Source organism: Panicum virgatum, chromosome 2K, assembly GCF_016808335.1.
Source record: "Panicum virgatum strain AP13 chromosome 2K, P.virgatum_v5, whole genome shotgun sequence".
NCBI classification, from domain to species: domain Eukaryota; kingdom Viridiplantae; phylum Streptophyta; class Magnoliopsida; order Poales; family Poaceae; genus Panicum; species Panicum virgatum.
Genome location: NC_053137.1, coordinates 53,647,838 through 53,674,458, shown reverse-complemented (window position 1 = coordinate 53,674,458; position 26,621 = coordinate 53,647,838). Strand labels below are relative to the sequence as shown.

The window sequence follows — 26,621 nt, the reverse complement described above, 5'->3', positions numbered from 1 at the left end:
CTGCAGCTTGAATTTTTTGCAGCAATATGCAACATATGCCAAACTGCCATTAATTTTTTTTTGAAAGGGTAAACTGGCAAAACAGCCAATAATGTTCCAAGCGCCTGTTTGGCTCGCTATTTAATGCTGTTTGTTAACCGTAACATGTGCTTCTCGAGAGAGGTCGTTTCAAGTAGTTGCAACCGTATAGGTACATTAGGTCGAGCAACATTAGAATTTAGAACTGCTTGGTTTCCAACAAAACAAAATTGTGGACGAACAGATGATATACCAATAAGCTACGTAGCTGCTAGCTAGTTCCAAGCCAAAGCTCTAGAACTCGAAGCTAAGTCCATGGCTAGCTCACCGCTCACGCCCAAAAGTTGGTCTTGTTTGTGGTCACGACCGCAATAAGCTTGTAGCATCGCACATCTCTATCTTGGCTTGGATTCATGGGCGGCGACGCTTGCACAAGAAACAAAGTGCCAAAAAAAAAACACAGATACAAACACATTTCACGGCGTCCGTATCTCCGGAATGCCTCTCTGTCCACCTTGCACGTGTACGCCATGGATCCAGCAGAAGCGGCCTGTCGCCCTCCAGCTCCAGCTGGGCCGGCCCAGCGGCGCCCTGGGTATCTCCGCTCGGCTCGAAACGTCGTCGTGGCCTTGGGTGCCCTATCCCGTGGGCCGATAAGGCGCGGGGACGGCCATACAAAAAGCCGTGGCCGCGGACCCTCGCACGGGTCGCTGTCCCTCGCCTACCCCGCTCGCCCGCCCCCCGGACGCTCGCGCCCCCTCCTGCCCTGCGCCGCGCCCCTGCCCGCTTGCCCCCTCCCCCCGCTGTCCGGTCGTCCATCCGGTGGCTGCGGCTGCGCGCATCATCCGACCTCGCGAACCGGAACCACCACCAGGACGGCTGCTAGACTCGAGCCTCGCCCTCCCCCTCCTCCCACCAACTGCAGCAGCGAGACAGAGAATGGCTGCGGCGCCGTGGTCCCTCGCGTGCTCCTCCCGCGTCTCCCGCCCCGCGGACCTCCGCCGCACGGCGGCGGCCCCTGCTGATGCCCCGCAGCAGCTCCGCCTCGGCCGCTCCCGCCGCCGCGCGCAGCGCACCGTCGCCATGGCTGGATCCGGCAAGGTGCGCCGCCGCCCTTGTTTTTTTTTTTGACTAGCCGTGTCTAATTAATAATCTGCCCATGTGGCTCACGCTCTCGCTCGCTTGCTCTCTGTTGCAGTTCTTCGTGGGGGGCAACTGGAAGTGCGTAAGTGCCTGCCCTGCTTCTGCAGCCTCACGCGCCTTGGGTGTCCGAACTTATGAGGGTGGAGATGCTCTCTTGTAACTGCGCCATCTTATGGTTGCTGGCACCTTGGGCATTCCATACGGGACCGGGATGGGATTTTGTCGTCATCCATGCATCGTCATGTACATGGTCGTTTCTAGAAATAGGATCTCTTGTCTGCTGCCCAGCTTAGCTGGGCCTACCGAATCCCTTTTTTGTTCGGTGTATTTGAAATGTTTCTACCATGTCGCATCTTTCGGTTTCGGGAGAAAAGAAAAAAATAGTTGAGAACCCAGGGAATGTTATCACTTCTTGTTTGCTGAGAAAGAGAAGCCTTGGCGCTTCCTTGATCTTGTTTGCTAAACCTGGAGAGGCCTAGAGGGGGGCGAGGAGATGTAGAAAAATGGCGGATGTTGTGTCACCTATTGAGTTGTGATTGCTTATTAGTGATAGGGTCTACAAGTTCCATTGCAATCAAGCTTGAAATTTGTAGGTTCCTACTTTTCTGGGGTGTCTTTAGATGAGCTAACCTGACTCAGTTGTCTTGAAGAATCATCTTGTTTTGTATATGAAGTTTCTTCACTTAGGGAGCTTATCTTAACTAAGCCGTATCCCTTACTGTTTTTAGTCAAATATCTTACAATTTCCGGTGTTGATGTCTTTTTTTTACTCCCTTCGTTTTCCCTCACTTCAGAATGGAACAAAGGACTCCATTAGCAAGCTTGTCTCTGAATTGAATGCTGCTACACTCGAAACTGATGTAGGTAAGGCCATTTGTCTCGTCTTCACATATCTCAGTCTTCCTCTTTATATGATGTTCGCATTTCATGAATGCATTTGATTGGTATTTCTAATGTTGTCCTATTGCAGATAGGTTTCCATCAATTTTAATGTGGATACCTCACTAAATATTTGCAATGTTTATTTTATTAGTTTCATTTATTTGCTTCCGTGATGTACAGTGCTAACAACAGCTGACAACCGAAGTGTAAATCCGTCGCTAATTCCAACATGTTTACATCTTTCAAGAAAACTAGGGGAAAATGTAGTAGGGAAGCTATTTCCTTAATACTCCTGATAAGGTTTGCTAGTGACTTTCAGAATCCTCGTTTTTCTGCAAGAAACCTAAGATGCAGCTACCTGGATCCTGTATGAGTGCCATATGGCATGGAAACATTTCTTCTGTTGAAACAAAACAATACATCTATCTCTGGTTCTGCATGTTCTGTACGAGCAATTTAATTTTATGCTAGTTTAGATGAAATTTTACTTATGGGCTTCCAATTATCACGAGAACCTAGTATCTCCTGGTGGAAGACACGTGTAATAGAGATGATTATTTATAATATACTGTGCCTACTTTACTGCTTGTTTTTTTATTGATGCAGCAAGGATACTAATGTGTGGAGTTTTTTAAATACTGCAGATGTTGTGGTGGCACCTCCATTCATTTATATTGACCAGGTCAAGAATTCACTAACTGGTCGTATTGAGGTTTCTGCTCAGAATGTATGGATCGGAAAAGGAGGAGCCTACACTGGAGAGATCAGGTTGGGTACTGGTTCAGCGATACCTGAAACTTGTCCCTTTTCTTTCCCATACATGGAGATTGCAGCTATGTGTACAGTAGTTGCGATAAAAACAACATTTTGTTGTATTTGTGTTATTGGATGAACCTTGTATGATAGTTCATGAAGGGCTAGGATTTGTTTTGATTTCTGCTTCGCTGATAGAATTTTACCTTTCCCTAAAAAAACTACAGTGCAGAACAATTGGTGGACATAGGCTGTCAATGGGTTATTCTTGGGCACTCTGAGCGTAGAAATATTATTGGTGAAACTGATGAGGTAACTATTACATTCACCGTATGGTAATTGATCAGTGCTTGCAGAAATGGAGATTCAGAGCATTATAACAAGCTGTTTGGATGCAGTTTATCGGGAAGAAGGCTGCATATGCATTGAGCCAAAATATTAAGGTTATTGCCTGCATAGGAGAGCTGTTGGAAGAGAGGGAAGCAGGGAAAACTTTCGATGTTTGTTTTAAGCAGATGAAGGCTTATGCAGGTGAAATTTCTTGGTTTTTACAAAAAGAAATTAGGGCTTCTTGAGAAAGAACAGTAGACCATTGATTTAATTTGAGGTGTTGATATATATGCAATATGTATCTGCTTTCAGATAGTATTTCAAACTGGGCCGATGTTGTAATTGCATACGAGCCTGTTTGGGCAATTGGAACTGGAAAAGTTGCTACTCCTGAACAAGCCCAGGAAGTCCATGCTGCCATACGCGATTGGTTGAAGACCAATGTATCACCTGATGGTGCCTCTAGCATTCGAATAATTTATGGAGGTTGGTTTTTCATCCATATATGAATCAATGTCCTCTGATTTCTTTTCTTCCAAACTAATGGTCAGAAGATTGAAATTAGGATTCATGATTTACTAATTTAGTGTGAAAGATTAACTCTTAAAGCTGCAATTTATCTACAGATACTATTGTGTTTCATTTCAGTTATAGCACGACTTACTGACTCTGAAAGATCATCTTCCTATGCTTCTGTTGCAGGTTCTGTAAATGCTGGCAATTGTGCGGAGCTTGCAAAGAAAGAAGACATTGATGGTTTTCTTGTTGGTGGTGCCTCTTTGAAGGTATGAGAAATTAACATCGGCTCTTGAAACATACCCTCTTTTGTTCTGTAGCCTTTATTGGCAGTTGCTAATGCTTGCAGCTCCTAAACTCATCATGAAACTTTGATTCTGTATTTCCAAATATCAATTGCGTTTAACAAGACTATCTACATTAATTTCCCTTCAGTTGTAGTTTAAAGTCATCTGCCTGCAAATTTTGTGTTCATTCTCAGTGGTGTCAAATAGGATTGTATATTCATCTCTCCGCTCCGCATGCAGCATATTAGTTGTAAAACCTTTACTGCTACATAATCTCTGATCAGCGAAGTGTAACTATTTCTTGGTGTTTGCAGGGCCCGGACTTCGCCACCATTATCAACTCAGTGACTTCTAAGAAAGTTGCAGCATGATGCACTCGGCTAGAAATAAGTGATCGCAAGAGAGGCAGCTCGGCTGCCGTACCATAGGCCTTGTGGGAGGTGCTCCGTGTGATGGTGTGCAGTCACCTCCTCCGTCTGGTTTTTTGCTGATTTGTAGCACGAAAAAAAATAATGCAAGATCCCATCTTTTTTGTTGTCGACTTGTTGTAGACCTTGTGTACGTGACGGGAGTTCAGTTGTACGTGAGTGGTCAGTAAAACACGTGAAATAATATACTCACTGGAATTGCTGAGGATGTTGTGCTGTGATCCTTAGAAAAAAGATTTGCCAGTCAAGGCGAGATGGGAACTGGTAAGACTATGGTCAGCTGCCAGTGCTGTTCTCTTTCTAACAGCGATTTGCCTGGACGAGTAGCCCCGGGCGTTGCCGTCTGCCTGCTTACGAATCGCCTGGTTTCTTCCACAGTTATCCTCCAAGGCTACGCCACAAGTTGGAGGCGAGAAGCCAGACAAACTGGCTGGCCACGTTAAACGGGCGGACGCCCACGCCATGGACGGCTTCGTTTCGGCAACCCCCAGTGACCAGGGCGCGCGCCCCGGCCGGCTAGGGGTCACAAGCCGCGAGTGTGTCGCGCACTGGTGCGTCAAACAAACCCATCCTCTGATGTCCAACGCCCAGCAGAACGACTGTTATCCACGGACCACACCCTTTTCCCCTTTTCCGGATGGCAGCCGCCTGTTGAAACCTGAACCTCCGGCCACTGGCCAGTGGCCGCTGCTGGCAAGCGACAAACGCCGCATGAACGGTAGCTTTCTTCCAAGGTTCACCACCCTGACAGAGTTTTGTGCTAAATATTATGCCCGTTTAGTTCGTGAAAATTTGTGGATTTTGACACTAGCACTTTTATTGTTATTTGATAATTAATGTCCAATTATGGACTAATTAGACTTAAAAGATTCGTCTCATGCTAATCAGTTAGACTATATAATTAGTTATTTTTTAACTACATTAATGCTCTATGCATATGTACAAAAATTCGATATGACGGTTGCTGTAGAAATTTTTTTGGAAACTCAACAGGGCCTTAGTGGAGATGGGTACATCATTGTGGTTTCTTCAGAAAGATGCCGATGAGAGTTCAGTAAACAAAACTAGAATTTGGTTGCTATCTACATTTGCACCCCCGGCGCATACGAAAATGACAACTTGGCCATCCAACAATTCCTTAGGTGGTAGGTAATGTACGAAACTTGCCATCACTGAAAGAAATTCGATCTGATGAGGACAACTTTTGTTCTCATGCCCACATAAAGTTAACCAGGGACAGTACAGTCACCAGGGACAACATCACTCTTCTTTGACAAATCTAATTCCGACTTATGTAACAATGAAAAAGAAAAAAAAAGCTTCCTAAGGTGTGCAGAGATTCTTTAGGTCTTCCTCCTTGGCGTAAGTGTTAGGGATAAGTCTTGAAGCATAGGGATACAGATCCTTGTATGAATTTCTGATGGTGCCTTCTGCCACACCAGTAGCCAAGGAAATATCTGCAAGGAAGTCACTGTTATCATCGATACATCAGTGAGAGGGAGAGGAGAGCACGGGACACCAATCCAAACCTTTAAGTGGTTTTTTGTCCTCTGAGAGTTGGGTTATCATATAAATTACCGCTGCTGCAATTGAGATAGGGCTCCTCCTGCACAAAAGGTTGAAAAGAAGTGTTTCCATCAAGAGATGTGCGCTACATATCTGACCGAGTAGGAATTTTTCATGTCTAGGAATCATAGCATGTCTATCATACACGATACAAACGAATTAACGAAACATTAAGTTCCATCTTGGCTTGTGATAGATTTATGTGTTGCAGCCTGGAACATAAACTAAATATGAAAGCAATTATATGAGCACTTACTCTGATCATAGGGTCATCTGCCTAATATTCATCTAAGCTTGAATCTAAGCATCAGCGAATCATCGATTTGAAAGCTTGAATCTAAGCATTAGTGATTTGAAAGCCACAACCAGACTGAAGCAACAATTTTGAAGATAAACAAGACACTTTCATGCCACAGAAGGCCCTAACTGCAATAAAATGGAAATAAGCCAGGCTAGCACGTGTAGAGCCAGAAATGACAAACCTTATATCAAGCTCCTCTGAGCGTTGAACTGCCTCCTGGGCTGCTTTAACAGCTTGATTGTTCATCCCAAGAGTTGAACAGAAACGCCTCTGCAATTTGTCAGTTTATAAGCTACCAATTTAAGAAATAAGAAAATTACCAACTCCGACAACAATACAAAGCTAATATATACTTGAGGCCAACATACCAGAAAATCTCCAGCATGAATGGTTCCCATCTCCATAGATTGCCCCATCTCAACTTCCAGCTGTTTCACTATAAATTCTTTTGCTCTGCCAATTTCTTTCTTCGTTGCTCCATTAGCAACTGAACATATTTCTGCAACAATACAACACAAAACAAGAAAATGGAATTGAATGCATGCATGGTTATGAATCCAAATGTCCAGAAAATCTAGAATTGCTCAGAACACTATGTACCTTTCACAGTTCTAGGCCTATCTTCTTGTCTACAAGCAATATACAGACAAGCAGCTAGTATAGCATCTTGATTTCTTCCCCTGATAGACTTGAGATCTTCAACCTTCTTGTAGATTTCATTGGCTCGGTCCTTGAGAAAAAAAATAGAAAAAACAAATAATCACTACATAGCAGAAATTTACCTGAATTATGCTTCTGTATCGAACACTGGAAGCAGCAATGAGTTCAATCACAATTGGTATTCAGAAAAACGTTACATGTATCTATATCTTCAAGAAGATAGGATAGGCATATACGCTACATGTAATCTGGCACACAATAGGTAACACAATAGGGATCCCTACTCTTAGCATATACGCTAGCACAAATTTTGTAAAGATACCTACATGTAATCTGATGAATCACAAATATAAATACCAAGGGAGCATACAAAACAGAGGTCAGAATAGGTTTCAGTAGTTTGCAAGAGGCCAATTATCAACAAACCATTCCATCAGCACACCTATAGATAGTAAATCACAGCTAGCACTTGCAGGCTGCAACCTTGCAGGTATAGCCAAGTTGCTATAAAAAATGCAGGCAGCTAAATTATAATACTATAATGACAATAAACATCAGATTCCTTACCTTAATAGTAGCCACAAGACCCAACCTGCGACAGACAGATCATTCATGTCAGCATATTGTAGAAATCCAGATGTTACAAAGGTAAAGATCCACACAACTTCAGTAGTAAATCAAATTACCAATGCACATAACCTTGAGCACTGTACATTTATTCACCCAAATCAGAAACATGTTGCGAGTTTTTTTACAGTATAAATTCCCCACTCTAGAATGATGCTTCACTAGGCCACATCACATGCCTCAGGCATAGGTACTACATGCCATCACGATCAACTTGTCGATGCTTTACCGTGCATAATATGATGATGCAGAGGTGCAAGCAGCCAAGCAGCCCATCTATTTAACTAGAACCTATTGTGTGCCAGATAAAAAACAAATTTTTGGCATTCCCTGTTGAAATTAATGGTATTAGATCAATTCCCAGGTTAAGGAAGTACGAAATTTCCGTAGATCCAAGGGGAAATCATCCAGCACCTGACCCAGGCACAATATAGCAAGGCACTAGACGTCTGTAGATCAATCAGACGTTCCAAATCTAGACCCAGCAGGCGTAAACCAACCCTGAAAACCGACATCACACTCCTCTTGACATCTAAATCCATCTCCTAAAACCCAAATCAGGCAGCGTCACGCGCGCCCACGATCACCACGGTATATATCCTAGAAATCGACGCAACCCAACGGCGCCACCGCATAATCTGATTGAATCGAATCGAGCCGGGGGCGTAAGAAAGGGGAGGATTGGAGCGGAGATGGGGAGGGACGGGAGGCGAGGAGGAACCTGTCGGCCATGTTGGCGATGGTGCGGAAGGCGAGGATGAGGGATCGGTCGGGGTTGGAGCCGCGGTTCTGCCACCTGCCGAGCGACGAGGAGAGGAAGTCGCCCTGCGCGCCGTTGGGCTTGGCGATGACGGTGGAGAGGCCGCCGTCGGTGAGGAGCGGGTTGGTGGGCCCGCCGACACGGACGGGGTCGTTGTCGTTGGACTCGTTGGCGAAGGTGCGCCACTCGGAGGTCTCGTCGACGGAGTGCGCCTCGAGGACGAGGCCGCACTCGGTGCACACGGTGTCCCCCGCGGAGTGGTCGAACGCCACCTCCGTCTGCTTCTTGCAGTCCGGGCAGAAGGAGTCGCTCATCTCGCCCGACCCGCCCTGCCTCCCCCCCTCTCCTCTCCTCTCCTCCCGCGCGCTGCCGGTGGTGCTGTGCTTAGGGAAGGGGCGATTTGGGGGCGTGGACGGGGACTCCGCCCACGGAGCGGAGGGGAGGGGAGGGGACGGGGGAGGGATTGAGGGAAGAGAGAGAGAGAGAGAGAGAGAGAGAGAGAGAGAGAGAGCAGAGAGGCGGACGGGGGGCAGAGGGGAGTTTGGGTTGGGCTTTTATGAGTTCGGCGAGAGTTTCGTGCTTGGTCCGCGCCGGTTTCTGTTTGGGTCGCGCGTGCTGGCCTGCGGCCGCTGCTGCTGGTGCGACGCGGTGGCGCACGGCGTGCGGTCAAGCCCGGAGCTTGGAGATGTGGGAATGGATCCGGCCGCCGCTAGACTAGACGTGAGTGAGACGGCGGTGGGACCGACCGACTTGCTAAGTTGCTAGTCAGACTGACGGAGGGCAAGGCTTCGCCGCACGCCGCTTCCGGTTCCGGTGCTGCGCGGCGACCGCAGCAGGTTCCAGCAATCCAGCCCAAGGCCAGAAGAGCGCATGCTTTTGTCGTGGCAAACAGAAACGGCAAAGTTTTACGCCTTCGCGTGAGTGCGATAGAGATGGCGAAGGTTTACGATGACATTCCCAGCTCCCAAGTCGTAAAGAGGAAGCGTCCGAGGAGCGATCCACCTGCCATGCATTACAGGCGGTTTAACTTCAATCGCAGACTCGCAGTAACCTTTTTCGCTTTTCGGACACGAAGGGCAACAGCCAAAACGCCGCCCCGCCGCGGGGGGGGGGGGGGGGGGGGGGCAGCCCAGCACGAGGAGCACGGCCTTCTGCTCATGCACTCCTGACACCTTCGCATTGTTCTGTTTGGTCAACAAACAGAGGGAATTGACTTCAAAAAAAAAAACAGAGGGAATTGCAAACGGAACTGGTGTGAGCTCTCCCAAGACAGAAAGCATGAGGCAACGGCTATCCATCCTAAATCCAACTAGACCATTAAGTGACGGGCGAGGAAGGAACCCCTCCCTGCTCCTGATAATCTCAATGCCAAGCGAATACGACATGATGCCCTTCGTTCCACGATTTTCACATGGCGAGTTCTGCAATCTCAAGCCAATTTATTTGTGGGCTGAAGCATAAGAAAGCATGCTGAGATTATAATCCAAGAGAGACCATTAACCACCTGATTGTAAGACCACGACAGTGATACAGAAGCTAAGTACTCTGAGATTAGGTACGACTATAAACAGTCTCAATTGCAGCCTATCTTTTAAGAGGACCCTCGCAGCAATTTTTGTCATAAATAGTCACAACCTGTAACATCAACTAAAAGAGGCTCCGGTCTCACATTAGATACGAGACACAGGTCGGGGGCTAGAGCATAACTGTTTTTCAGGGTACATAAGAATGGGTGAACCACGAAGTTTTGTAGCCTGCTCAACTCCTTACACCACCCCCGAGGGAAGCCGTAGCACCAGTTGCCCACCAACCAGACTGTATAATGACAATCACTTATTAGACGATCTCTCCAAAGTAACAATACACTAAGCTTAAAATCCGCGATACTGAACGTACCTCTTCACATAGTAGTAGCAGAAATCCGCAAGGATGAATGTCTGCACGATTTCTGACAGAAGCACCATAGATGGCCACAAACCATAGCCGAGAGCTGTCAACAGACGGCCACGCGTGTCCAAAACCTGTTACAGAATTTATTGCTTCCGATGATAAGGGTTCGATACCATTGCCATAAGTGCGTTTAAGCAATGTGAACACATTTGAGAATTCAAATTATTTTGGTATTTCGTGGCTATGGGTAACTATAATGGTCAGAATACTGCAATCACCGGATTTGACTTCATTTGCTTACTCCCACCACCCAAAAACAAGAAATTTGGTTGTTGAACAAAAATGGAATCACACGCATTGCTTAGCAAAAAAGAGTCCTCACACATCTACTAATGACAAGAGACATTGCCGAACATTTTCTGTTAGCTATAAGAACCAATGGCAGCAAAAATGAATGCTGCTACAAAATCATATAGCTGTGTACGTATTGGCTCAGGAGTTGTATTGCGAAAGACAAACCTGTAGAACCCAGTGGGCACAGCTAAGAAACCTTGCGACCCCCAACGCAAATACATAATGAGCTGTAAACGGTTCAACAATCTGCAAAAGATGGTACACCCAAGTCAACTTATTATCCTGCAATCAAGGGATCCGAATGGCAAGATAGTGAGACTACCTTAGTATTTTGCATCAAGCGTAATTGTGGCAGCACGGAAACAGCTTCCAAGTAAACACAGAATGCCCAGGAGACCCGGTTCACAATGTTGTGTGATGTCGAAGGATGAATAAGTAGTGCCAGTGCAGCACAAGGTACCACCTTGAAAGGAAATAACAAAAGCCCAAGAACAATAAGATAGCATTTATATACAACTAAGATGCGCAATGCTGTGGCAGAACAAGTAAAACTAGGCAGTATAGGTCTAATGCCTTCTGTTAGCAGAAGCATCATCTGCCCACGGTCCCAAATATAAGTTCACAATGTCTATTTGATTGCTTTACAGCACTTTAGAAGATGCTACAACAAAAAATTGGGAGATGTAATTCTCAATAAATAAAGACCCGCACAAACAAAGTAGAGCCATTAATATCCAGGGAAGGGAAAAAAAGATACAGATCTCAGTTGCTAAAACAGTTCTAGATTTATGTTAGGTGCATGAAAAATTAATCGTAGAAAACACCACCACAGGCTGTAATGCAAGACAGGAAAACATGACTTAGCTCAGTTTATTCAGATATGGTCCACAGAAGCGTGTAAGAAAAGAGTACAGAGAGTAGACGAAACTGTTACTAACGAAACAGAGACATGAATTTTAAAAAGAAAGTTGGAAAGGCGATCCTTGATGTGCACTCTAATCATAAAGCACAGCCATTTCAGTACAAACCAAATAAATTTAAACGCTAATGTGGCTCTTGTGCAGAAACTAGACAGCTCCAATTCAATATCTATTGACAAAGGAATGAGAAATCGAAATCTAAGTACAGTTGCTTATCTAAATGCATAAATTGCCAAGACATAATTTGATTTCTTACCACATAGTACAATGCAAAATTATCCTTGTCCACCATATAAGTTGATCTCAGTTTAAACCGTATCATGTAAATAACAAACAGTGTGGCTACAAGTGTGGCAGTGTCCAGAATTGTATGGATGTCATACTCCATGACAAAGCTGCAGTACAGTCTAACAGCTAGGAACAAAGCAGTTAAATCCTGAGACTTGAGGGATAGTCCTGCAAGATGAAAATGGAAGGACTTAAAATTTTAGATTCCTCATAAAGTAGATCATAATACCTAAGAAGAAATTCTGACAAACTAGTATCAGTATGCTATCTTCCCACATACAGACAATACTGAAGAAACACATACGTTGAATGGTGAATTTTAGGGTAATTTTTACAGCTTCAAGTGGGAAAAAAATGTAAGATCGCAACAAACGATCAATATGAGACTAGGGGGCTGTTTGGTTTGGCGCCTACGGCGCCACGCCGTGCCACACATCGTGCGCCGCAAGTGTGGCGGCCGAATCGGCCGCCGCAGGTTAGGCGCGGTGTGGCGCCGTAGGCGCCAAACCAAACACGCCCTAGATTCACCAAGTAACAGAATCACAAGCTAAAACTCAATACTCTGCAGCTCAATAAGTTTATATTGCACACATGAATACTCTGTAGACCTCTGATATGATAATTCCAAATCCGAATTGTAAACCACGACAGGTAGCTACACAACTGATCCTTATAAAATCTATGAAAAAAAACTCAAATGCCTGCAGTATACAAGATAAAAACTGTGCAACTGGATTCAGGGGTCCTTTATTTGGGAATCAAATACTAACAGAATGCACAAGTTATTAGAAGTAATTCTAATAAGCAAGTAGATATTGAAAGTGCCAGTAAGACCAAGAACTGGAAACTACATTCCATGATACTGATTCACGAGGTGGTTTCTCCGAATTTTTGAAACAATTAATCCCATCACACTACACCATCCTGAAATTGGAGCCTAATAAACCTTGAAAAATTTGTCCCGGTCGAATCAAAGCATATAATGTAGTCAAGCGAGAATTGCAGCTCCAAAATATACCAGATCAGTAATTTAGACCCAAACCCCGAAACATAACAGCTACACATAAGGGGTATTCAGAAACCCGAATAGATCGAATAATTATTCCAACCTGGCGCCTCCTACATGTACACCGTAGTAAACCGCCTCTTCTCCGTGAGGAAAATTGCAAATCATGTCGGAAAATCCTTCTTCTAAGACGCTGAATCGACTGGCCAAATCCTACAAAATCCTAGACCCTAGCGACGCTGGCACGGGCCGGGCGATCTCGACAGATCGGGACCGGGTGTGGAAGGGGCGGAAGGGAACGAACCGGCGCAGGTCTTCTCCTTGGTGAGCTTGTAGATAAGGACGCCGATGCCGAGCGCGTGCGCGGCCTCGGCGGCGACGAAGAGGTTGTCGTGGTCGTGGACGATGAAGCGGATGAAGACGAGCGCAGCCATGCCGGTGACCACGGCCAGGAAGGCCTTCACCTTGGGCGGCTGCCGCCGCACCCACGACGTCACCGCGCCGAGCGGCCGCTTCGTCCCCCTCATCGCGTCTTCCCTCCTCGGTCGCCTCGCGTTCGCACCACCACCACCTCCGGTCGAAGAACACGGGGAGTGTTTTCTTATTATTATTTTTCCTCGTTATTTATTTTTCTTTCTCTCTTCCTGCGAGAGTAGAGTATATTTGGTGGGGGCGTCGGAGAGATCGGGGGCGGACGGAGTTAGGCTGCGTTGGTAGTTTGGCCTTTTTGCCGTTTGGAGTGAGAGGCACGCGGGGGGAATTTTTTCTTTTTTATATTTAAAAAAAATTAAAATTTCAAAAATATATGTCGGTTTTGGAAAATTTCAAAAATATATCCCGGTCGCTCTATGGGGGCGACAGGGCTCAAATGTAATTTTTTTTTCTTCAAATTTGCAACGAAGTCTCTGGAGAAAAAAAAGAGGGGGTCCTGTCGCCCCCCCACGGGCGACCGGGTCAGCCCGCCTATATAAGGCCTCCCCCTCATTCCCTCCTCTCATTTGACCTCAAAAAATCCAGAAAATAGAGAGGGGTGAGAAGAAGGGAAGCAGCGAAGCTCTGCCGAATTCCGCACTTGTGATCTACCGGTAACTTTCGTATAAATTCGTTGATATTGTATAACAATTTAATTTAATTAGCAGATTAGCTGAATTAGATTTGGTGCTTTAGAACACTTACAGACTTTTTCAAATAAAATAATTATATATTAGAATAGAATTATGATAGTCTCTTATTGATATTGCAGTATAAGACAATAGAATTATAACAGTACCTATATTTTCACGCATCGATTTGGTATATGCTATGTGCATTGCTTAAATTATGGTTTGTTATTTGGCGCACCACACTATAGCGCCAATGTCTTCGTCAGGATCAACCTACATTTCGTGGAGCAAGTGTAAAGGCACCGTACCCAAAGAAATTGATGTGCCAATGTGCTTCTGCGGTTCGTTATGCAAGTTCATGCAATCTGAGGTTTTAGGAGATGACTACGGCATGAGGTTCTTTATGTGTGAGAACTACGAATATGATCCACCTAAGCGATATGGCAAAGACCGGGCCAAGGTAGCAGGACAACATACGCTATTTTTCTATATGACCTAACATTGAGTTATGATTCTAACTTGTGTTGGACAAAGTCTCCTCCGCCTCTTTGTGATTTTATGCAGTGGTTCGACACCGTGCAGTCGCAGCAGGCAAAGGACATTGTCGAACAAAAAGCAAGATGGGCTGCAGAACGTTGGCGCCGAATGAAGCACGAGGAACAGCAAGAGGAGAAGCGCAACAAAGAGCAAGAAGAGATCCGCAAGAGGATGGAGGAGGTGGATCGTAAGGCGGCGGCCGAACGTGAAGCTGACAGGGAGAGAAAGCGAGAGAGGGCACGCCGTGCGAAGGAAGCCGGGCCCGAAGCAATTAGGAAGGACAAATATCCTAGGTGCACTCAGTAGAGTAGTACCATGTAATCCTGACATTTTACATTCCATAAGGCATGGTAGGTTTAGATGCAACAAGAAATTATCTTGTCGCGTGCACATGCCACTGCAATTAGTTGTTTGTGTTTTAAGTTGAGAGCTTAACTCTGTGTGTTGTAGCCTTTACCATTAATTTGCAGTTGTAGCCGGGAGTCTATGAAATCTTTGAACTTTTCTTTAATATTTTCGGAGCTTTTCATGTCACTAGAATACTAAAAAACACACATTAATATAACGATAAGAATTAAGAACTAAGAAATACATTAGGGTCTGCTGCTAAAAAGCTCGAATAGCTCAAAATAGGAACCATAGTGTATCTAGCTGCGAGTACGAGATCACAGGTTGCCACTGCTCAGCACGGCGATCACGGGTTTTCCAAATGTCGCATTCTTTGCTCAGACATACGTGACAAAAGACGACAACCCAATAGCAGTGCTCTTCCAACATTTCAAAAAGATGTGACAACACGGCAACCACACCAGCTCACCTTCAAAGCAGTCTCTCTGGCGAGGACGACGGACCTGCCATTCTACAGCGAAGGTCTGTGGCGTGTAGTGGGGAAGGCGGCATCTAGGCGCGATCGACCGAGCGGCAGTAATGCAGTGCTGTGAGTCTGCATGCACAGAGATGCATCGAGTAGTCATTTCGAGAATCGAATCTAGCCTTTTCAGTGTTAGGTCAGCTAGCCTCTTCACTGTGTTGTCATGTAGGTTTTTTTAGGTGCATTTACACTCCACACTCCGGGTATCAGACCTTTGTGCGCCTATAAATACTCCCAAGTTTGTGAACTCCCAGCACAACTCAAACTTCAAACCTCATTGTATACCCAATGTCTGGAGGTGGGTCTAGCGGGAAGAATTACTATGGTTTTGGAAAAGGAAAAGGGGGAAGAAAGGGAGACCCCATAATATGGGAGGGGCCTTTTGGACCTGATTCCTTTCCGGAACCAGTGTTTGAGTTTCCGCCACAGCACAAAAGTGAATTTACCAATGAAACTCCTCTTCGACAATACGATAACCGTAGAGAACCGTGGCCAAAATGCAGACATGGTGAGGACTGCTTAGTGCAGATGTGCACCGACGGGATGGATGGTGGTCGGCGTTTCTTTAAATGTCCACATGCATGGGTAATACTCGGTTGTTTCATTTCTTTATCTTCAATGAGACACCTTACATGGAATTTGTTTTGCAGACTTCCGATGCACCAGAAAACTGTGGTTTTACTAGGTGGGTAGATCCTGCACCATTTGATTCTGTTCAGGAGTTCATCGAGTACCTCCAGATAAAGATCTTTGATCTGGAATGTAAGGTGGACCATTATGAGGAAGTGAGCGAGGGTAACAAAGACGACGAAGTTGATGATATCAGCAATGCAGCCATTTCACAGGATGAACCATGCACTATTCCTTACTGCAACTGCCCTTGTCACAAGAAGAAGGGCCATGCGCCTCCGGCACCACCTCCTGCACCACCTGCAATGGGTGGATACTGCGGAGAAGGCTCAACGCAGTTTGCTACGTGGGGGTACGGCTACTAGGACTACCCTAGTGCTAGTGACATGCTGTATCATTGTGTTTATTCTGTTTTTTTAAATTACCTAAGGCATGTTAGGTTAGTCCGGAATCTGTTTACCGTAGTTTGCAACGGGTTCTGACATGCCACTGCATGTGTGATGTGTGTTTCATTATCGTTGTATTATGATGTAAAATTTGGTGGTTCACATTACGTAATGCATTTCTTAGTTCTTATTTCTTATCGTTATATTAATTACATGTGTGTTTTTAAGTTACCTGTAGATTAGGAGTACGCAATTCGGCAGAGCTTCGCCGCTTTTCTTCTCCTCACCCCTCTCTTTTTTTCTGAATTTTTAGGCTCAAATGACAAAGGGAATGGCGGCAAATGGTGGCCAGGATTTAAGCAATAACGGAAGCAGCAGCAATTAGTGGATTCATGTTGAGTTCCTCGTGTCAAAAAAAATAGTTAAGGATACAATCAACCAAGAAATTATTACTTCGAACTTCTAAGCTCTATTGGTAGAAGTAACTAATAAGTACAAATAAATGATAATCGAAATCGTCCGAATTGCTTCGAGACCTCGTTTTTAGTTTCTAATCATTATAGGTTTGTGTAAATCAACGTGAAATCTGCATCTACCAGACATCCGCGCTGACAAAAAAGTTTATAGTTCGAAATCACATGAAAAGTAGTTTCTCTAGTGTCATCCTTTAGAGGCCGCATCACCCACCAAAATTGACATCCGACACCTTCCGTAAATTTCATGATAATTCGAACTCGATTTCCAAATCCTTCTGCAAATATATCACAATAAATCTTCGGACGCTGGAGGAATTTTATGCAATTCAATAGGCTTTGTTGGCCAAACACAGGATCCTGTCGCCCCCCCCAACGGGCGACAGGGGCCTGTCGCCCCTGGGGTGGGCGACAGGGGCCTGTCGCCCGTTGGGGGGGCGACAGGCCCCCCTCTTTTTTTTTCTCCAGGGACTTCGTTGTAAATTTGAAGAAGAAAAAATTACATTTGAGCCCTGTCGCCCCCCATAGGGCGACCGGGTATATTTTTGAAATTTTCCAAAACCGACATATATTTTTGAAATTTTAATTTTTTTAAATATATAAAAAAAATTCCCGCGCGGGGTTAACGTGAGGCCTGTGCCATGGGAGATTTTGGCCCTCCACACTTCTATGTTTTGCCTCACATTTTAAATTCAGTGGCAACTTATCTCCAGATTATTATTCTCTTTTCTTCGCAATATCCAATTTAGTATCGATTCATTGTTTCCCCCGGATAAAATGGTGCGACAAAAATAAAGGAGGTATCCGCTTACCTATGTGTTTTATCACATGTTTTATTACCTTCTTGGCGAATTATCTGCCAACTATTCTTCTTCTTTCACGTAGCTAATTCTAGCAGCCTTTTGTTGTCCATCCCAGATAAATGGCACTAGTGATCGGCTAGGTTTTGAGATTTTTGGTTGTCTACCGTCTAGCAAGTGCCAAAGGTAAGTGCCAGACAAATGTGTGCTTGATGTGGCTCCGTAAGTGCCAAAGGTGTACACGTCCAGTGAGGGCTCTAGTCTCTGTACACGTTGTCTAGCTTGTCTTAGAACTTGCCTTTTCGTTTCTAACCATCAGATAAAAGGGATCGGTAGTTCAGTACTGAAAAGAAGATCCGTGATCATTTGTGTGGGGCGGGCTTTTGCCTTAGGGCCTTAGCTGAATCGGCATGAAACTTGGTTTCTGAATGCTTCGATCATCTTTTTTTTCCCCTTTGAAAAAACGAATGCTTCGATCAGCAGCTTGCTCTACAAATTCGGAGATATCGATGGGACTAGAACCAGCATGCTATGCATTGTGCATGGTCAGAGCATCAGATCTGCATCGCCGCTCGTTTCACAGGGCCTCAAGGGGTGAAGTGTGCTGCTAGCTTAGGTTACTGTGTCCCTCATCTGATGGGCCAAATCCATCAACCATGACCTGGAGAACGTCTTCCTGGCAAGCCCGCGAGACTGTGGGATCAGTTTCTCTGTTCTTCGGAGTTCAGAGATGACCCATGAGGATGGATTGGGTACACGCGGGGCAATGCGGTGGGAGGAGCGAGGTGGCATGCCAGCAAGGAGCTAGCTCAACACGTGGGACTGTGGGAGGACTCTTGGACCGAATCACACGTGACCCCCCACCCCACGCCTTTCTTGTTGCGTGCACCGGTGCACGAGTCCAAAGTTTTCGTCAGTAGTTTGGACTTTGGCGCATATCAGTTGCAGAGGGGATTTTTGAAAGAGTAAGCATATCCGTGTTCTTTGGAAAACTGGGTACGAATTCTTATCTCTCTCAAGGTCCTCAGTGGACAGAAGCAAAACGTCGGCTGGCGATTCTCAAAATTATTTGGATGAATTGTTTTGCTTTGGTTCCAACTTCCAATACTTGCTTTATGAAAATATGGAGGAATCTACATTAAAAGTGTTATGATCTTAACAATTTAGACTACTCTCAAAAGAAAAAATCTTAACGGGGGGGGGGGGGGGGGGGAGAGTACAAGCGTTAGTGCGTTACGTGAAGCTGTAAAAAATGCAACATCCAATCATGTGAGTTAGTGAGAAAAGTATAGTCTTTTTGATGTGGTTTAAGCCCCTCCCATGGGATAAATAAAAAGCATAAAAACCATTTAATTTAGTTTACATCATATTAATCGTATAACACTTTCTCGGAAAACTTGGAACGCAGAGCTGCATGCGAGCTGTGCAAATCATGCTAAACTTAGTAAAATCATTTTCAGCGAAATTCCCTCCTATCTCTCTCAGATTTACCAATTTAAACCTTGGGAATCTAGATAGTATTTGAGAAAATAGAAAAGAAATAACTCAAAACAGCGAGGTGGTATAGCGAAAATACCCCCGCCCGTCTTCTCCCACCGGCCACGATTCCTCTCCTTCCAGTTCCAGCCTTCACGAATCCCTCCCAATCCCAAATGCTTCTACACCGCCACCGCCTCGTCCCAATTCCATACCACCATGACCACCCATCCCACCGATCGCCCGCCCATGGACGACGACGACCCCTCTGCCGCCACCGCCTCCTCCTCCCCCGCCTACGACGATACCTTCTTCGATGCCCTTGATTCGCTCCCCTCCGCCTCCCCTTCCCCTTCCCCTCCCCACACCCCCTCCTCCTCCACCCTCCGCCGCCGCCCGCGCCGCGCAAAATTTCAAAAGCAGGCCGACCCCATCCCCTCCGATTCTCCCTCGGCCTCCGCAGCCACCTCTACCGTCACAGCCGTCGAAGACGAACCTCAAAAGCCTGACTCATCCGAGGCCACCAGTGCCGCCCCCCGCACTGATCCATCCCCCGTGGAGGAGGAAGGGGAGGAGGGGGAGGAGGCGCACGAGAAGGCCAAGGATGCTGATGTTGAGGCGGAGGCGCCTGCTCCTGCGCCGACACCATCGCCGGCCCCGAGCATTCTCGAGCACCTCGCCGTGCTCGTCATTAAGGCGGTGGTCTTCCAGGTCAGCGCGCTCATCAGCTGCCTAACGTTCCCGGTCCGGCTGCTGCAATGGTGGTTCCTCTTCGTGACCGACCCGCTCGGCCTGGCCCGGCGAGCGAGGGCGTGGGCGCTCGGTTTGGCTGGGGACGCCGCCGGCGCTCTGACCGCGCGGCTTGGAGGTGGGGATGGCGTGGGGAAGGTGGCGCAAAGGTTGTTGTGGGGGTCGTTCTGGGCTGTGTACGTCTGTGTGGTTCTGTGTGCGCTGCTGGTTAGGGCGTTCCTGGGAGGGGGCCTCCTGGTGGGAAGAATTGTGGAGAAGCCTGTGCAGGTTACTGAGACCCTGAATTTCGATTTCACCAAGCCTAGCCCGATGGCGTTTGTACCAGTATTGCGGTTGGTGCCGCCGAATCAGCGAATGCAGCTTGAGGTATCGCTGACACTGCCGGAGTCTGATTACAACCGGAGGCTCGGTGTTTTCCAGGTATTTTGTTGTGGGCTCTTGTGAAAGCAGCTTTGCTTGTTAGTTCCCTTTGATGAAAGTAATCATTCACTGCCGAGAAAAGGAATGACATCTGAATGAAACTTTGCAAATGAATTGGTATTAACAGTGTAGACAAACATGTTTTGCATTTTATCTTGTAGTTGCCCAATATGCTTGATTAATGAAAAGATACATTTTTGTACTCTATCATTCATCGAGGGGTTTAAATGCTTGATAAAAAGGCATCATCTTTAGAAGGGTCTGTGTTATGTTTTCTACATTGGTGACATGCATTTTCAACTGTAGTGCCGGGGATTGCATTATGTGCACTCATTTATAAATCTATCCTCTAGTTACACTATGTTCATTAGCTGTCAAGAAAAAGAATTGCATCTGATTGGAGCTTTGTGAATGAACTGATGGTAACAATGTTGGCTGAAGCATGCTTCTGCGTTTCGTCATAGCTGCATACTTAACTTATGAGAAGATAACAATAGTGAACTCTGTTGTAATTTGAGAGGCCTTGCATAAATGTTTGAAAAGATACCTAGATTAGAAGGGTCTCTCTGTTCTGTAATTCTGTGACCTGCATTTTGACAGGTCACAATGAGTTGGAGTTTGCATTCCGCATACTCATCTCTTTGAAGACATTCATTAGCTGTGAAGAAAAGAATTATATCCAATTGAAGCTTTGTAGATGAATCAACGTAGGCTGAGTTATGCTTCTGAATTGCATCTCACATGTGCATAGTGTACCTTATAACAATTTAACATCTGTTCTGCATTGAGAGGTTCTATTTAAATTCCTGATTAAAATATTCCAAGAGTGGAATGGTTCTTATTTGCTCTTGTGGTTCCTTGGCCAGTTGGCCTGCTTTGTGAATTGGGCACATCATGTAGGGGTTTGCATTGTGACAGGTCATGTGGAGTTGTGGTTTGCATTCGACATACTCATCTCTTTGGAGACATTCATTAATTGTTAAGAAAAGAATGATATCCAGTTGAAGCAGTATAGATAGATTAATGGATGTTAAAAATGTAGGCATCATTGTGTAGTGTACATGATGATAAGATTACAATTGTGACATCTGTTCGCCGTTGAGACAGTCTATTGAAATGCTGATTAAAAGATACTGGCAGTGAAACAATTTGTGTTTAGTCATTTGGTTCCTGGCCTGCATTTTGAACTGGACAGCTGGCGTTTGGGTTTGCGTTGTATAAACTGACTATAATTTCAATCTCATGCGCATCCTCCATTGTTCTCAGGTTAAGGCAGAGTTCCTATCTGCAGATGGCAAAGTGATCTCAACATCGAGTCAACCATGCATGCTTAAGTTCAAGAGTGCTCACATGCACTTCATAGAGACATTTCTCCGAAGCGTTTCCCTCTTGTCTGGCTACTCCTCAGAATCCCAGATTATTAGACTAAAAATGAGGGGTATCACTGAGGGTTTGGAACCAACAACTGGAGTAAGGATAGTACTAGGACAAAGAGCAGAGTTTGGTCCCGGTGCAGGCATCCCGGAGATCTACGCTGCATCACTAAAGCTTGAGGCTGAACTCCCTCTTTTCAAGAGGTTACTCTGGAACTGGAGATGGACCCTTTTTGTTTGGAGCAGTATGGGTCTCTTTGTTTTCGAGTTGGCTGTTTACACTTGTGTGTTGTAGACCATGTATATTTCCCAGGAGCGGACACAATGTTGCTGCTCCATAGTCTAACTTATGTAATGTACAACTCCAAAATAAATGAAAAAGATCCTGTTGATGTGGTGCGATGGACCACTAGCCACTGATGCAGCAGGCATATGCAGCTATGTTTCAAGTATTACCACCAGATAGTAAGCACTAACATTTGACAGGGGGCTTAGCAAGCAAACAGCGCAGTGGTTGAGTTCATACAAACCCAGCCAGTACCAACCATCAAGAGATACACTGGGTGTCAGGGGGGGCAGAGACGACCTCGCATATAAACGTGGATGATATGCAGTGCAGACAGCGATCCACTGTAACACTGGATACTCCGGTCATTGGCCCGGATATTCCGGGCGTGGAGTTTCTATTTCTCTAATTTAGTCATCTGGATCCCACAAATATAATAAATACTTTATTTTTTTTCTCTCACCCTCACCAGCACTCTCTCTCTCTCACGCCACTCCCTCTCCCTCTCACTCCCTCACCGTGGCCTCCCTCTCCCTCACAAGCTCTCCCTCTCCCCAAATCCCAAACTCCAAATCCTCCACCCCGAATCGATCCCAAGACCAAGGAGACTTCGAATCCGCGTGGAGGGCCATCTTCCCCACGTATTCCTACCTGGGGTGCCCTCGGTTTCAAGATCTTCGCGCAGAGAAAAGCTCGTTCAAGGTACTCCAACTTGTGCCGCCCTGATCTATCTTTTTAGGAGGTTCTAGGTGATTTCCTTTGGTCAATCATCTCTATATGCATCCTTGAACTAGGATTCAAGAGGGTGTCAAATTTTGTGGGATGGTTTTGCCAAAAATCAAGATTTCAGTTTTTAGGGCGAAAATGCTGTCGGGCCCGGAGACTCCGGGTATAAGCCCGGATACTCCGGGTTTTGGAAAACTCCGGGCGAAACTCCGGGTATAAGCCCGGATACTCCGGGTTTGGGACACTCCGGGGGAAACTCCGGGTATAGGCCCGGAAACTCCAGACTTGGGAGTCCGGATACTCCGGGTATTCGTCCGGATACTCCGGATTTTTGGGGAATGTTTTGGGCTAGGGAGTGCAATTTTTTATGTAAATTACTAGTAGTTGCATCTAGTCATTGGCTATTTTAAGGTTGCAACCCATTTATGCATTTCTCGTGGCAATTGCATACGTGTAGAAACCGCAACCGAGGAGGTCGTGTATGAGGTGGTTGCGGAGCCACCGGAGCCGCTGGAGCAGGCCCAGCAGGAGGAGAGGCGTGAGAACCCGGCCCAAGGCCCAGTTCACCCTAGTACCCAGCAGCAACCCGAAGACAAGCCCCGGTGCATATCCTACTATTTAAAATTATGTCACATATATATATGTCTTTAATAATTGTGCATTATGTTTAGGAATTGTTTGAAACTTTAGCTGCATGATTCCTGGGTTTTCCTGGGCCTTATACTAGTAGGAATAGGTCGTTAGCACTGCTATGCTTAATAGGGCTCGATAGAAGTCGAGTGATAATTCTGTCACGTGAGATATAGGATGTCTCTATATTGCAGTATATGAATTATTATATTCAAGATGGAAGGTATGGGATGAGAGACCGGATGGGGAAAGGTGTAGCCTAATCTGTGTTGATGAAGGACCATTCCGTTGTCGGCTGTGCTGATCGGGGATTGAATTGTACTAACCGCATGCCGGGAGTAGGAGTGTAACATCCCAGTTTTCATCACAATTAAGGGGGAGTGTTAAAATATATAATGCAAACTCATAGAAGGTTCTATAAAAAACAAGGATAAACCATGACATAATTTTGTTCACCATGACAAAAGTTCTAGAATGTTCCACAGGAATCATAAGAAGACATGAAGCTTGGATATTTTCTTATCATGGTAAATTTTAGAATTTTCTAGAAATAAATATTTGTAGGGAACTTAGATATTTGTAGGGAACTTAGATATTTGTAGGGAACTTCCTAGAGTGTGACATGTGTCACTCATCCAAGAGGGTATGCGTGCCTATATAAGGAGGGTGCCACCCCTTGCCATGCCATACTACTCCACTCCATCCCACACACATCCAAGGGCATGGTAGAAGTGAGCATAGATAGAGTGTGCTAGGTGTGTGTTCCTTTGTTGCTCCAATAAGTTAAGCGTTTTTATAAGTGTTAGTCTCCCGGTTAAACTTAGCACTTAGTGTATAAGTTGTGATCCATCGAAGGTTGGCTCTGTCACCCGGGATCACAAAAGGGTCTGGGCTTCATCGAAGGTTGGCTCTGCCACCCGAAAGCCAGCTTCATCTGTTGGTAGGCTCTGCCTCCCGGAAGCAAAAGGTGGCTCTATCGTCAAAAGGACCCAGTACACTAAGTAACTAGAAGCTGACCGACTCTGAAGTGAGTTGGTGTAGATCCTCAACTTAGTAGGACCACCTCAATTTCCAACAATCACTAAAATAAAACTTATGTTGCAATTAAACTAGTAACGTAAAATAATACTAACGTTATACGAGGTATTACATAATTACTAGGCAAACTATTTTATACTCTTGCCTTGCGTTAGTACATTCGTTCCCTCCAGTAACCAGCATACGCACGCTTGCACCTACGACAAAAATCATCTCGTCTCCATAAAAGCCTCTCGAGTCACCGTACCATGTCATAATTCCCAGACAATCATGACAGCGCCTACCTCCTTTGCCATAACTTCATCATTCCCTGGAAGCCACAGAGTACCCACACCATTGACCTTGAAATGACCCGTCATGGCAGCACCCACCTCGCCATAAATCGGGATCGCCACGCACAGTGCCGGCCGAGATTTTTCCGCTCGCGACACGCGCGACACGCCGGCCCCACGACGGGACCGCGCACTGCCGCCTGCATCACGCCGTGCCGCCCACTCCCGCGTCCCCACCTCGCCCACACCGCTGCAGCGTCCTCGCCGGCTTTGCCGCCTCGGCGCTCGCGCCTTCAGTGCTGTCACTATTCGTGTTGATGACGAGCTGCCGCAGCCCACGCCGTCGCCCGTCCCTGCGCGACGCCGCTGCTGCTCTCCTCGCCTATAAAAGGAGCAAGGCCGTGACGAGCCCCGTCACCAGCCCAAGCACACCGAGCCGCTTCGCTCTGCTAGTTGAACCACTCCTCCCGAGCCCAGCTCACTCACGAGACGAAGCTCCAACAGTTGGCCCTCTTCCTCGAGCTGTTCCACGCCAAGGTGAGATGGCAGGTAGCTCCCCAACCATTAACTCCACAACACTAATAGAGGCCCAAAACACCCACCAGGCCGTGAGCACTTAATCCAAATCATTCTACCAATCAATACTGTAAACTCAATATCTCCTTGATATCAACTCCTTTTCACGTAACTCTTTTTCCTTAACTCTACTCAAATCATATACTATCTATTCCTCCTATTTTCATCTCCATTTGAGCTTATTTTATTGCTTGCTTGTGTTTGTTTGCCGGTTGTGCCGTTTTCGCCCGTAGATCACGGAGTGACCGAGGAGGAGCCTGCCAAGGAGCCAGAAGACCCATACCACGAGCAGGAAGCCGCCGCCGCCGACGCGTACGCAAGCGAAGGCAAGTTTCATCGACCCCTACGTGAGCGGTTGCATCCATGTGAGGACGTTAAGCTGTAGCCTGGGTCTAGGATCGATTACATATACCAGTACTTGAGTGATTGAGTGTGCTCATGCATGCATCTGAGTAGTCATGCATATCCAGAGCTGAGAATAGGATACGAAGGGATCTGGCTGAGACCAGGGCAGCTGGGTGTGCTGGAGCCGGTGCTACCGTGGTGGTAGATTGGCGGGTGAGTGCTACCGTGGTGGTAGGCTTGAGTTGACATGTTGAGGGATGATTGCTGCCCTGGTGAACCATAAGGACCGAGTTGTTTTAACATCTCACCTATCTTACTTTAGTACGACCACAGGTTCCGGTATGGGCCGGACTTAGCCTAATCCCACTGGTTAGCCTGATGGTCGCAGGGATGGTTTACGGGTATAGACCATTGGGGTCAGGGCCCGAGGGTTTGTGCGGCCGGGCTGGGGCGTGACCACGGCTGGGTGTCGGCTATGTCGGTTGTCCGTTCGGGCAGTCGAACGTGTGGGTACAGTGTACGACCTCTGCAGAGTGTATAATCCATTCGAATGGTCCGTGTCCACGGTATGGACATGCTACGGTGTGGTCCTGACAACTAGTGAGCTACCTACTGTGGGTTGTGTCGGGAAGAGTTGCATACCATTAGTTGCATTGCTAATGCATTGTGCTCAATGTGCGTCGTGCATGTCATTTCCCCTCCCGTAGGGCGAGGTGGAGCTTGCTGAGTACTTTTGTACTCACCCCTGTTGATTTTTCTCCAGAGGATCCTGATTTTGTGCCAGAAGACTACGAGTAGATCGTGTCCGCACCCAAGCTAATCGAGTGGAGCCGTGATGGATGAAGAGCTAGTCCTCTATGCCGCCATGCTAGTCGTTATCCTATGGTTGTTCTGTGTAGCATTGTGTTGTCACTTCACTCCTTGTGTACGTGTTGAATAAAGCTCTATATGACTCTGGACTCCACTTGATGTAACATGTATTATGCCGGAGACTTTATTCGGTAATTAATACATGGTTTAGCCTTGATCTTCGGGTCGGGGCGCTTCAAGGAGGCAGTCGAAACCGGTAAGCTGAGTACTGCTTTGCTTCGAAAGATACAGGAACCCGCACCCAACTCCTGGGGCGAGTCGAGTAGTCGTGGAGAATTGGGATGCATATGTTTACTTTTGGTGGTCTCACGTTGAGCTCGGCTGACCATA

The 26,621-nt window shown here is 46.2% G+C and overlaps 4 protein-coding genes across 4 annotated transcripts; 2 read left to right on the top strand and 2 right to left on the bottom strand.

The window, feature by feature from the left end:
• Nucleotides 1-727: 727 nt before the first annotated feature.
• On the top strand, nucleotides 728-4,565 carry LOC120685437 (triosephosphate isomerase, chloroplastic-like). The gene is made up of 9 exons (XM_039967366.1): nucleotides 728-1,119; nucleotides 1,217-1,243; nucleotides 1,956-2,025; nucleotides 2,688-2,811; nucleotides 3,024-3,108; nucleotides 3,195-3,327; nucleotides 3,439-3,612; nucleotides 3,829-3,911; nucleotides 4,244-4,565. The coding sequence occupies exons 1-9, from the start codon at nucleotides 958-960 to the stop codon at nucleotides 4,298-4,300; spliced, it is 915 nt and encodes a 304-aa protein (XP_039823300.1). The 5' UTR covers nucleotides 728-957; the 3' UTR covers nucleotides 4,301-4,565.
• Nucleotides 4,566-5,476: 911 nt separating this feature from the next.
• On the bottom strand, nucleotides 5,477-8,789 carry LOC120685427 (transcription initiation factor IIB-like). Its single transcript, XM_039967356.1, has 7 exons — nucleotides 8,233-8,789; nucleotides 7,452-7,476; nucleotides 6,825-6,954; nucleotides 6,593-6,723; nucleotides 6,406-6,494; nucleotides 5,887-5,963; nucleotides 5,477-5,814 (listed from the first exon to the last, which is right to left on the bottom strand). Exons 1-7 carry the CDS (start codon nucleotides 8,583-8,585, stop codon nucleotides 5,681-5,683), a joined length of 939 nt encoding a protein of 312 aa, XP_039823290.1. The 5' UTR covers nucleotides 8,586-8,789; the 3' UTR covers nucleotides 5,477-5,680.
• A 940-nt stretch (nucleotides 8,790-9,729) lies between these two features.
• Nucleotides 9,730-13,364, bottom strand: LOC120685447 (ER lumen protein-retaining receptor erd-2.2-like). The gene is made up of 6 exons (XM_039967372.1): nucleotides 13,034-13,364; nucleotides 11,692-11,891; nucleotides 10,838-10,978; nucleotides 10,681-10,761; nucleotides 10,168-10,292; nucleotides 9,730-10,086 (listed from the first exon to the last, which is right to left on the bottom strand). Exons 1-6 carry the CDS (start codon nucleotides 13,254-13,256, stop codon nucleotides 10,038-10,040), a joined length of 819 nt encoding a protein of 272 aa, XP_039823306.1. The 5' UTR covers nucleotides 13,257-13,364; the 3' UTR covers nucleotides 9,730-10,037.
• A 5,770-nt stretch (nucleotides 13,365-19,134) lies between these two features.
• On the top strand, nucleotides 19,135-21,964 carry LOC120685419 (seipin-2-like). Its single transcript, XM_039967344.1, has 2 exons — nucleotides 19,135-20,175; nucleotides 21,442-21,964. Exons 1-2 carry the CDS (start codon nucleotides 19,225-19,227, stop codon nucleotides 21,841-21,843), a joined length of 1,353 nt encoding a protein of 450 aa, XP_039823278.1. The 5' UTR covers nucleotides 19,135-19,224; the 3' UTR covers nucleotides 21,844-21,964.
• Nucleotides 21,965-26,621: the final 4,657 nt, after the last annotated feature.